The following is a 12,471-nucleotide window of genomic DNA, read 5'->3' on the forward strand; positions in this document are numbered from 1 at the left end:
TAATCTTGCCTAACAGAACTTACAGGCAAGACTGAAAAGGATCAAACTATCTCCAAATAACTTTATATTCCAGAGTGGAGGTCAAGAATATTGATAGAAATACAAAAATACCCAGCACCTAATGAAATAAAGAGACAAAACAGTCAATAAAAACTGACCCAGAAATGACACAGATGATAGAATTGGTAGACAGGGCCATTAAAACAGTTGTAACTGTATTCTGTTTGCTTGAGAAGCTAGAGGGAAGATTGAACATGTAAGTAAAGGCATAGAATATATAAAAAAGACCTAAGATTTGACTTCAATGTCTGAGATGAAAAATACACTGGATGGGATTGATGGCAGAGGAGGTATTTCAGAAGAATAAAAATATAACCAGGAAAAAAAATAGCAAAATAATTGCTTTCAATGCAAACATATCAAAATCACATTAAATGTGAATGATCTAAACACCAACTTAAAAGGCAGAGACTTCTAGATTGGATTAAAAAACAAAACCAAATTGTAATCTGCCTACAAGAAAGCCACTTAAAAAATAAAGATGGAAATAAGTTAAAAATGAAAGGCTGGTATGGTAGCCAGCCTTTAGCATGGTCCCCCAGTTATCCCCACCTTGTTGTTTTCATGCCCTTATCCCCTCTCCTTGAGTGTGGGTGGAACCTTTGATTTACTTCTAACTTTACTTTCATCAGACAGTAAATCCGGTGGCACCTTGATCTTGGACTTTACAGCCTCCAAAATAGTGAGTAATAAATTTCTATTATTTGTAAATTACCCAGTCCAAGGCATTTTGTTATAGCATCAGGAATGCACTAAGACAGCAAGGAACTGAGGGCAGCCTTCAACCAACGGTCTGCAATGAACTGAGACTCTCAATCCAACAGTCCTTGAGGAACTGAATTATGACAATAACCACATGAGGTTGGTAGCAGATTCTTCCCCAGTTGACCCTTCATATGAGACCCTAGGCCTTCTTGTTACCTAAATTACAGTCTCGTGAGAGACTCAGAAACAGAACACCTAGCTAAGCCATGCCTAAATCTTGACTCTCAAAAACTGTGAGATAATAAATGCATGTTGTTTTGTCTCTAAGTTTGTGCTAAATTGTTACACAGCAATAAACAACTAATACAGTTGGAAAAAAGAATTCCATGCTAATACTAATCAAAATAAAATATATTAATATCAAACTAGCTACTTTAACATCAAAGTAGATTTAAGACCAAAGTATTTTGCCAGAGATAAAGAATATCATTTCATAATGATAAAGAAGTCAATTATTCAAGAGGACATAACAATGCTAAACATTTATGTACCTAATAAGAGAGCTTCAAAATACTTGAAGCAAAAACTGATAGAACTGAAAAAAGAAATAGACAAATCCACAATTATAGTCAGAGAGTTTAATGCTCTTTTTTCAATAACTAGTAAAACAAGTATGAAGAAAACCAGCAAGGATATAGAAGTCTTAAACAACATTATTAGGCAACTTGATTTAATTGACATTCACAGAACAGTCCACCCAACAACTGCAGAATACATGTTCTTTTCTGTATTACATGGATCATTTATTAAGATAGAACGTTCTTTTTAAAAGATGACCGATAAGGGGATCTTAACCCCTGACTTGGTGTTATTAGCACCACACTCTCCCAAGTGAGCTAAGCAGCCATCCCTGTATAGGGATCTGAACCCATGGCCTTGGTGTTATCAGCACCACACTCTCCCAAGTGAGCCTCAGGCTGGCCTGAGACAGAATATATTTTGGATCATAAAACATGTCTCGAAAAATTTAAAATGAGTAAATCCATGCGAAGTAAGTTCTGTAACCACAATGGGATTAAATCAATAATAGAAGAAATCAATAAAAGAAAATACCTGGAAAATCCCCAAATATTTGGGAACTAAATAACATCGTTCTGTATAATCCATGATTCAAAGAAAAAACTCAAAAGGGAAATTAGAAATATTTAAAACTGATTGAAAGTAAAAATACAACACATTAAAGTTTGTGGGATTCAGCTAAAATATTTGGGATGTAGAGGGGCATGTATAGCACTAAAAGGCTATATTAGAAATAAGAAAATCCTCCAATGAATGACATTAATTTTCACCTTAAGAAGCTAGAAAAAGAAAGGGCAAATGAAACCCAGTGTGAATCAGAAAGGAGGATAATAGAGATCATAGAAGAAATCAATAAGATAGAAAACAGAAAAACAATAGAGAATATCAATGAAACCCAAAGAAAGACTGATTGGGGGAAAAAAGGCAAATTCCAATATCATGAATGAGAGAGGCCATATCACCACAGGTTCTATATCTATTAAAAGGAAAATAAAGAACAAATTTATGCCAATAAATTCAGCAACTTAGCTGAAAGAGATAAGTCTCTTAAAAGATACAAAGTATTAAAAGTATTAAAAAGTATTAAAGCTCATTCAAAAAGAAATAACCTGAGTAGCCCTATACCTAGTAAAGAAATTAAGATCATAGTTAAAAACCTTCTCACAAGGAAAACTTCATGCCCACATACTGTTACTGATGAATTCTACCAAACATTTAAGGAAGAAATAATAATTTTATGCAAGGTCTTTCAGAAAACAGAAGAGGAGGAAACACTTCCCAAATCACTTTTGAGGCCAGCGTTACTCTGATACCAAAGCCAGGCAAAGACATTACAAGAAAAGAAAACTATAGACCAATATCTTTCATGAATATAGATGTAGATGTTAAATTTTTTTCAGCATATCAAACCCAACAATGTATTAAAAAAGGATAATACCTCATGGTCAAGTGTGGTTTATCCTAGAAATGCAAGGTTAGTTTAACATTTGAAAATCAGTCAATGTAAATCATTATATTAACAGAGAAAGAATGCACCATATGATCATCTCCATACATGTAAAAAAGCAGTTGAGAAAATTCAATATCCATTTCTAATATAAACTTTCAGCAAACTAGGAATAAAAGGGAGCTCTCTATCTCTGAAAAAGAAAACCTACAAAAACCCTACGTCTAATATACTTAATGGTGAAGGGCTTAATGCTTTCCTCTAATATCACCACTTCAATTTAGTATTGCACTGGAGGTTCTAGCCAATACAATAAAACAAGAAAAAGTAATGAAAGGCATCTAGATCGCAAAAGAAGTAAAATAATGTTTATTCGCAGATGATGTGATTGCTTACATAGAAATCCCATGGAATTTACAAAAATCTGCTGGAACAGTTAATGAGTTTAGGAAGGTTATAGGACATAAGATCAATATAAAAAATAAATTACCAATTTTACATAGTAACTACACACAATCAGAAATTGAGATTAAAAAATACCATTTACAATAGCATCAAAAAATGAAATAATTAGGGATAAATCTTACAAAATATGTGCAAGCTCTGCACTCTGAAGACTATAAAACACAGCTGAGAGAAATCAAAGAAGACCTAAATAAATGGAGGGGTGTATTGTGCTCGTGGGCTGGAAGCCTCAGTATTTTTATGATGTCCATTCTCCCCACATTGATTTACAGATTCATGGCAACCTGAGTCAAAACCCAGCAGACTATTTTGTAGAAATTGATAAAGTGAATCTAAAATTCATATGGAAATGCTAAGGAACTAGAATAGCCAAAACAACTTTGAAAAAGAATGATCGTTGAGAACTTATACTAACTGACTTCGGGATTCACTGTAAAGTGACAGTATCCAAGACAATATGGTATTGGTGTTAAAACGGAGAAGAATAGAGATACCGTAGGGGCACAGTTCTGCCGCGGCCGCACTGGTGACCTTGTATGTATCCATGTAGGCCAAGCAAGCAAAAGTTTGAACCACTGCTGAATCTAAATCTTGGTGGAAAACCGTGTTACTCCCCTGGGTGGGAAGCTTGTAAGGAGCTGCATTAAGGTTATAGTCCACTTGCCTCCCCAAGTCCCCTGTGTGGCTGTCATGAGGCAGTTTCTTATGCCCTCCTGGGTTCTGATGAGGATGAAGCATCCTGCCTCGCCTCCCTCAGAGTGGAGCTGTGGAGTATAAACCTGTTCTGCTGAAGTCTAGATAGGGCTGCTCAGCAAGGAGGTATCCTTCAAGTCACGTTGAGATCATCCAGCCCCTTTTGTTTAGGTGTTATCCTTTCTGGTGTGTGGGACAAGGACCACAAAGAGATGGTACCTTTGGCTACTCTTCCTTTCACTGTTTATGTAATAGAGTGGCTCCTTGTGTCTCTACCAATTGAATCAGTCAGACCTTGCCCTGTGTTGTGTGTACTTGATAAGAGAGTCCAGAAATAAACCCTCACATATGTAATCAATTGATTTTTGATAAAGGTGCAAAGGCGGTTCAGTGGAGAAATTAAAGGATTTTTGACAAACAGTGCTGGAACACTTGAATATCCGTATGCAAACGAGCAAGCAACAAAGCTTCAATCCATGCCTTACATCATATCCAGAAATGAATCGAAAGTAGATCATAGACTTAAACATAAAATGCAAAATTATAAAATTTCTAGAAGAAAACATAAGAGAAAATTCTTGTGAACTTGGGTTAGGCACACAACACAATCCCTAAAAGAAAAAAAAACTGGTAAATTGGACTCCATCATAATTAAGAACTTTCATTGTTCAAAAGACTCTGTTAAGAGAAGAAAATATAAGCCACAGATTGGGAGATAATACTTATATATCACATATCTGACCAGGACTTGTCTCTAGAGGACATAAAGATATCTCAAAATTTAATAAGAAAACAACTTAATTTAAAAAATGTGCAAAAGATTTGAACAGACACTTCACCAGAGAAAATATATGGATGGCAGGTAAGTACGTGAAAAGATGCTCAATGTCCCTAGTCACCAGGGAAATGTCAATCAAAACTATAATGAGATACTTGTACACACCTGATAGAATGTCTACAATTAAAGACTGACCATACCATGTACTGCTGAGGATGTGAAGTAACCAGGACACTCAAACATTGCTGGTGGAAACGTAAAACGGTACCACTTTGGAAACCAGTAATCTTATCATACAACCCAGTCATTTTAATCCTAGGGATTTATCCAAAAGAAATGAAATCATCTGTCCATACAAAGGCTGGCACAGAATTGTTCACAGCGGCTGTATTTGTAATAGTGCCAAACAGCAAACAAATGTCTTTCAACCTATGAATGAATATACACACTGTGGCACACCCATACCATGGAATACTATGCAGCAATAAAAAGGAGTGAACTATGGATACACACAGCAGAGGTGAATCTCAAAATAATTATGTTGCGTGAAAGAAGCCAGACAAAAGAGAGTACATTCTGTTTATATAAAACTCCAGAAGATTCAAGCTAAGCTCTAATGATGGAAAGCAGACCAGGGCTAGGGACGGAGATAACAGCTGTGCTTGGGAAGCTCTTGGGAGCCACGACGTGTTCACTGTCTTGACGGTGGGGACGGTTTCATGAGCGTGTGCATACGCCCAGACTTATCAGATCGTACACCTTAAACACGTGCAGTGCATTACACCTCAGTAAAGCTACTTTTAAACATTATCGCTGGAACCGTGTTTGCCTCGAGTCATTCTCAAGACCGGTGGTTGTGCCCTTCTGAGTCCCCTCTGAACGTGGGTGACATGTCTCAGGTGCGCGCCTGCCTGGGTCGCTGAGAGCCCAGCCGCCCGGCTGCCCGTCCCCTCGCCCTCCTGGTGCAGGAGACACCGGGCAAGGCTGGGCAGTTGGTGGAAAAACCGCCAGGGCGACACAGTTTCTGAGAGCTGACCGTGTCCCGAGCACTTTACAGGGGGCATTTTATTTCATCCCCACCACAGAGCTCGAAGGCCGAGCAGTTATAACCCCAAGGGCAGGGACGGGGACATCCTAGGAGAAACGTCAAGTTGACATAGTGCAGGCTGAGACACCCGATCACACGTGCCGCGCGACGCCCCAGGTCGGCGCTGCCTCTGCCGGGACCTCCGGGACCCCGCGGGGAGGCGGCCGTCCAGGGAGGGCTGGGGGCGGGACGCGGCTGCGGAGCTGGCGGAGCCGGGACCCGGCTGGGCCCGCGAGGGGGCTCGGAAGCTCGCGCCCGAGGAGCTAGCCATGGATGTCACACTGTGCCAATTATTCTGCATAAAATTATCATGAAAAACCCTAATTTTTCAGCCCGCACCCCCGCCAGTGGCCTTTTAGCGTCTGCAGGCCCGTGATCACCGGCTCATTACGCGGCGTGCGTCCCCGCCTCGCGCTCGCAATCAGCGCTGATGACACCCGCCCGGGGCCGGGGCAGGGGCAGGGGCAGGGGCCGAGGAGGATCGGGACCGGGTCCGGGCTTGGGGACTGGTGGCCGAGGGTCCCGGGTTCGGGACGAGGGGTGCGGGGGCCGGGGCAGGGGCCGAGGAGGATCGAGATCGGGTCCGGGCTTGGGGACTGGTGGCCGAGGGTCCCGGGTTCGGGACGAGGGGTGCGGGGGCCGGGGCAGGGGCCGAGGAGGATCGGGACCGGGTCCGGGCTTGGGGGCTGGTGGCCGAGGGTCCCGGGTTCGGGACGAGGGGTCCGGGGTCCGGGGCCAGGGCAGGGGCTGAGGAGGATCGGGACCGGGTCCGGGCTTGGGGACTGGTGGCCGAGGGTCCCGGGTTCAGGACGAGGGGTCCGGGGTCCGGGGCTGGGGCCGAGGAGGATCGGGACCGGGTCCGGGCTTGGGGGCTGGTGGCCGAGGGTCCCGGGTTCGGGACGAGGGGTCCGGGGTCCGGGGCCAGGGCAGGGGCTGAGGAGGATCGGGACCGGGTCCGGGCTTGGGGACTGGTGGCCGAGGGTCCCGGGTTCAGGACGAGGGGTCCGGGGTCTGGGTCGGTCCTTACCCGAGCGAGGCGGCCGTGCGGCACAGGTGCAGGGGCGCCAGGCCCTCGGCGCTGAGCAGGTCGGGGTCCGCGCGGTGCCGCAGCAGCAGCCGGGCGCAGGCCGTGTGGCCCCCGAGGCAGGCCTCGTGCAGGGCGCCGCGGCCGCCGGGGCTGGCGTCGGGGGCGGCGCCGCGGCCGAGCAGGTGTCGCACGCAGGCTGTGTGGCCGTGGGCCGCCGCGATGCACAGGGGCGTGGTGAGCTCGCGCTTGTACTCCAGGGTCCAGAGGCCTGGGGAGAGGGAAGGGGCTGTCAGGTGGGGGGCGGGAGGACCCGCGGGAGACAGAGATGCAGACAGCAGGGAGAAAGGAAATCCAAGGGGGAGATGAAAAAGGCCGAGACTGAGCTGGACAGGTGGGCTGTGGGGTACTGAGAAGCCACAGGGTTTTGCCAAATTTGGGGGCAACTGGGGAATCGGGTAAGATTCAAGAAGCTAAAAGCTGACCAAGCCGGGTGAACGGTGAGATAATTAAGAGAGGAATCCACATTTTCCAAGCTTGAGGGAAGAAAGTGAGCTGTGGAATTTTCCAGAATCCAGCCCTGTCTCGGTTGAGCCCTGAACTCATCCCTTTATCATTAAGAGGAGACAACAGACAAAACAAACTGACCCACGCATCACCAAGGTTGCTCAAGAAAAGGACTGGGATAGAGTTTAGCTCTCTTGGAAGTGGCTCGGTGTTAGAAGCGCGCTTTGACGTGGTGGGCCACATCCAGCACAATTCTGTTTTGTTTCTCTGCGCTTTTTAGGGGTGTGTGTGTGTGTGTGTGGTGTATAGGGTTGCTCTTTCTTGAGGGATGAATGGAGCAGGTGCTATACATTTTACTTCTCTGAAAACTTTGGCACTTTCAAAGAGCCCGTGGAAGGTTGTTAGCGGCCAGGAGCGCTGGTGGAGACGGGGGGGAGCAGTCCCTGGTGGGCACACATCAAGGGGCAGGATTTCACATGGCAGGAAGGCCTTCTGATAATGATGGGAGAATCGATACCGTGGCTGTAATGAGCTGCACAGGAGACCCTTTTCACAGGCCACCTCCTTTTCGGGACCCATGCTGAGCAGGTTTGAAAGACCATTCATTAATTACCTACTTGTGTGTGGTGCAGAGTCCCTGTCTGCCCCAAGTCCCAAAGGCCCAGCCTGGAGCTTGTTGCTCACTCAGTGGGGAAAGTGGGGGCTTGTCATCCCTGGTGTGGCGCGATGGTGGTCAGAGGCCCTGGGGACGTGGGCCTGCGTGGGCTTGGACTGCCCTTCCCAGTACAGATCAGATCTGATCTGGAGGGGGAAGGATGGAGATAGTTCTTAGTGATAGCAATAACCTGCATTCCTGCAGAGGCCAACTCCTGGTTCTTTGATTCTATTCATTTTCCTGGGACATGAAGCCAACTCCCTGCCTTCTCCAGGGCCAGTTAAGTTCCCATCCCCACCCCACCCTCCCTCAGCAGCTTCGTTCACCCACCCTGGATTCCTGAGTCTCCCCGTGGACTGATGGGAGGAGGCCATGGGTGAGCATCTCGCTCAGCCAAAGCGTGGGGCCAGCACCCATCTCCAGGTCCTGGGAGGTGCCGATGAGCTTCTGTGAAGCCTTCAAGAGAACCCGGTTTCTGGGGCAGCTCTCCCTGTCAGAAAGCCTGAATCAGCTTCCTATAACTCCCACCCTCTGTGCTGGTTCTGCCACCAGGAGGAACATGAATGAAGGCTTCTCTCCATGTGGCACATCTCTCTAAAGACCAGCACCCCCATGCCAGAGCTCCCCTTGGACTGTGAGTTGAATGGGTCAGCATTCTACTGCAGAGGTGACAGGGGGCCAGCCGCCATGAACTTGCTAGGTGTGCTCCCAATGCTCTCTTTCCCATGGCCCCAATCAGGAGCAGCTGCAATTGGCCAACAGGAAGTTTTCATACAAGAGGGGCAGAGCATAGGGGGCCACTGTTCTCAAACAGGGCTTAGTCATTTCTGCTGTAGGGAAGTCAGGTGGCTGAGCCGAGAGAGCAGGAAGCCCTGGCCGCTGCCTACCCCTCTCCCGGCCCGCAGCCAGGCCCCAGGCCAGTGCTGGTCTCAGGGCTGCCGTTTGCTCGGTGTCAGAGCATGCCCGGTGCTGTAGGCATGCTCTAACTTCCTGCCTGCAGGTGTGATGCAGAAAAGCAGCAGAACTTAGGGGTGGAAAGATTAAGGAGGGAAGAAGGAACCAGACTTTGGATCCAGACAAGTGTGTGAAAGATGGGTTAACGTTAATCTCTGTCTGAAGTGGCATCTGAGCGTGCGTGTGTGTATCCAGGTCTGGGAAGCATGTGACTCTTACAAAATAATTATGAACTGAGCATTCAGGAAGTTGGCATTCGTGGTCTGGGACAGGTGTTGGAGCTCAGAAGGGCTCAGCTGGGAGGTGGTACAGGCCAGACTAGAAGTGGCATTTGCCCTCCCCACAGCCCTTACCACCTTGCTGGTTGTTACGAACTACTCAGCCCTTTGACAATATTTTGGGTTTATTCCCTTCTCCCCGTGTGAGGTATAAACAGAACTGAGTCAGTTCTTTGGAAGCGGACCTTCCGCATTCTTTGCCTGCCAGAGCTCACAAGTCAGGGACACAGGGCACTGGCAGTTGGCCCACTGACCTCACATTCTCAAATCCCCACGGTCTGGCAGAGCTATAGATTCCAACACATGAAACTTCTTGGTAAATATGTTGCGTCTGAACCCATGTTAGGGGGCTGGGCTGTGGGATGTGTGGGCGTGTGTGTGTGTGTGTGTGTGCACGCCCAACGCCGAGTACCAGCCAAGAAAGCTCAGGATGCAGCCTGGTGGTTGGCAAATGTCTGTACATCCTGGATGGGGGTGAGGGGGACATCTGTCCACTTGGGGGGCTGCCTGCCTGCTCAGCACATAGTGACCATGTCCAGGCAGCAAGAGTACATTCAGATACATACGACACGAGGACCTTTGGTTCTATTCCCTTTCCTTCCCCATTCTCAGGCTCCCTGAGATTCCAGGAGGAGGATCTGCTGAGAGTCCTGTGGTCCTCCCTCTGTTGATGCTGGCTGTGCCCCAGTCACCCCGCCATATCTGTGGTGTTCACATATTCATAGAAGGACCTGCACAGAGCTGCTCACCAGGGCGCAATCGAAGGAGAGACTTTCCTTCTCCAGTTCCTGCCTCCCTGGCTGCCACATGCAGGCACTGGCAGATCAGCACGAGAAACAATGCTCCTGTCTAAAGACGAGGTGGCCAGCAGCATCAGATGGCAATCATTTTGCCTTTCTAATTAGACCTCTCATATCCCATCACCTAAAACCTACATCTTAAAACTGGTGCAGGAATTTCATTTACAGACGTCCTTTCCTCGCCTATGTTAAAATGCGGTGCCCACATGCCCAGTCTGCACACAGGAGCCAAACATTCTGAGAGAGTGTTAGTAGCTCCTTAAAAAATAAATAACTGAGCTGTAAAGGAGCAAGGGTACCTGACAGTCCGAACGTGGCTGGGGATTTCACCTGCCATTCCATCTCGTCCTTATCGATCTCAAACACCACATTAGCATCCTGGAAGAACTGGTCCATGAGGGGCTTAAGATGCTCCAGGTCTCCCGCGACCAAGGCAGCATGGTACTCAAGCACTGGGGATCCTGCCGTCGCTTGAGGCACTTTTTCCGTCTTCTGAAAGATTTGCAGTTTTCCTCTGACTGTCTCTGGCCGTCTCTCCATTGCAAAGTAGTTGATTTCAGAAAAGTTCTTCAGGAAAGGGAAAGATGGTCCTATGGAGTGTGAGCTATTTCTATTGTCATTACTCAATTGTCATCCAGTTGGGGCCCGATGGTGGTGTATTTATAACTCCTGTGGGCTCCAATGTGATAATGGTCACTTGATATGACCAGGGTCATGTGACCACTGAGATGCCACGGTGCTCAGCCTTGTGATGATCAAGATGCTAACCCCAGGGACAGACACATCTGTCTGTCTGCACAGTAGCTCTCCACACATCCAGGGCAGACATCCAGCACACACGCTTCCTTGTGAAACTTTCTCTTTTATCCGGCTAAACAGCAAAACCGATGATTTTCCAGCCTTAAACAGCATTGAATTTACCTGTGTAGGTTAAGTGATCAGCTTGTAAATACGATTTCAGTGACCAAGATGCTTAGCAGATACGTAATATCCTCTCAGGTTTAAAAAATTGTACTATATTTAGAATTCGGAAATGAAAGTCTTGAACTCAAGAGAAAGAAACAAATATTTATGAAGCAGCTGTTGCTTTTTATATATGATTATATCTATTCCTAATAACAACCACAGGAGAGAAATAGCGTGTCTGGGGCTGCTCGGCTGGTCAGTGGCTGAGCTGGGATTGGAGCCCATGTGTATGTGCCTCCAGATCCATTTTCTGACCCCCACGCCACTCTGCCTGGGTTCCAAATGCATCAGGAAGGACCTGCTCAGAACTGGGCCAACACTGGCAGGACCCACTTTTCAGAGAGGACTCTTTGGTGCCCAGAATTTACTCTCCCCAAGGGAAGGTGGTGCCAGTTGAGCAGGACCTACTCTTTGTATGTTAGTGCTGGAAAGGGCATGAACTGTCACCAGCTGGCACCTTCCATGCCCAGTTTCTGTGTGGCTTGGAAGCTAAGAATGGCTTCAATGTTTATAAATTGTTGAAAAAAATCAGAAGATTATTTTGTGATGTGAAAATTATATGAATTCAAAAAAGCCCATAAATAAAGTTTATGGGAATGCCACCATGCTCATGAATTTACGTGTCATCTACTGCTGATGATTTTGAACTTAGAACAGCAGAGTTCAGTAGCCACAGCAGTGACCACATAACAGTCGCCACCCACTCGCTGGCAGCCTTAGACCTGTGGACCCATAGGACCTGTCCTTAGTGGTGTGCAATCAGACCAACAACAGCACAGAAGCAACAGGGAAAAGATTTGAAGTCAAAGAATAGAGTTCATTGGTACAGTACCTCCTGGGTCACAATTGAGCTTCTTAAGTACCCTCTTATCCGATGTCCTCCTCTCTTAATCTCCTCTGCACACAAAGCTGTCCAGTGACTCCCCGTCCTCTCCCTAAGCTCCCCCAGAGCTGCGGGCTTCCAGCCTGAGCAGGCTCTGTGTCGGCACTTTATTGTGACAGTAACCGGGCCTCTGGGTTGCCCTGCACTGAAACTTTCGGCAACAAAGGGGAGTCCAGCGAAGTACCTTCTGTCTTCCTTAGAACAGGTTGTGGAAAGGTGGAGGGGAAACCACATGAACTTATAGATTAATATAGATATTTTTACCCTTGTCATAGACCCGAGTTACAGGCATAAGCATATGTGCATGACTGACGCAAGGCCTGGCACTTTCCCCCAATGGTAAAACCCACAGTTCTCCTACAGGAGGGCTGCAGGGGGTGCTGGGGTGGGGAGGGACGTGCTGTCTAGCTGGCTATGATGCCTTCATGCAGGCTGTGCCATGACAGCTGAGGGCCCACACTGGCGAGGGACAGCCCTGGCTGGGGCTGGGGGACAACTTGATCACAACCCAAGCTAGCTGCCAGGGGGGCCCTGGGTTTATCTTTATCTTTGTCATGTCTTTCTGATGCCCCGACTGAGGCTCAGTCCTG

At 47.1% G+C, this 12,471-nt stretch overlaps 1 protein-coding gene across 3 annotated transcripts in view; it reads right to left on the reverse strand.

Annotated features, from left to right (window-relative positions):
- The window catches only part of ASB18 (ankyrin repeat and SOCS box containing 18), a 60,001-nt gene that overhangs the window by 31,010 nt on the left and 16,520 nt on the right, over positions 1–12,471 (reverse strand). The window contains exons 2-3 of one of the 3 annotated variants that reach the window (XM_063104251.1): positions 10,332–10,443; positions 6,842–7,109 (exon numbers count right to left, since the gene is read on the reverse strand). In XM_063104251.1, the coding sequence (XP_062960321.1) occupies positions 6,842–7,109; positions 10,332–10,443 (380 nt within the window). Of the gene's footprint in view, positions 1–3,137; positions 7,110–10,331; positions 10,666–12,471 lie in introns of those variants that run through there. The other 2 variants (XM_063104242.1, XM_063104233.1) reach the window with 2 other exon arrangements.

This window comes from Cynocephalus volans, chromosome 1 (assembly GCF_027409185.1).
Source record: "Cynocephalus volans isolate mCynVol1 chromosome 1, mCynVol1.pri, whole genome shotgun sequence".
NCBI classification, from domain to species: Eukaryota; Metazoa; Chordata; class Mammalia; order Dermoptera; family Cynocephalidae; genus Cynocephalus; species Cynocephalus volans.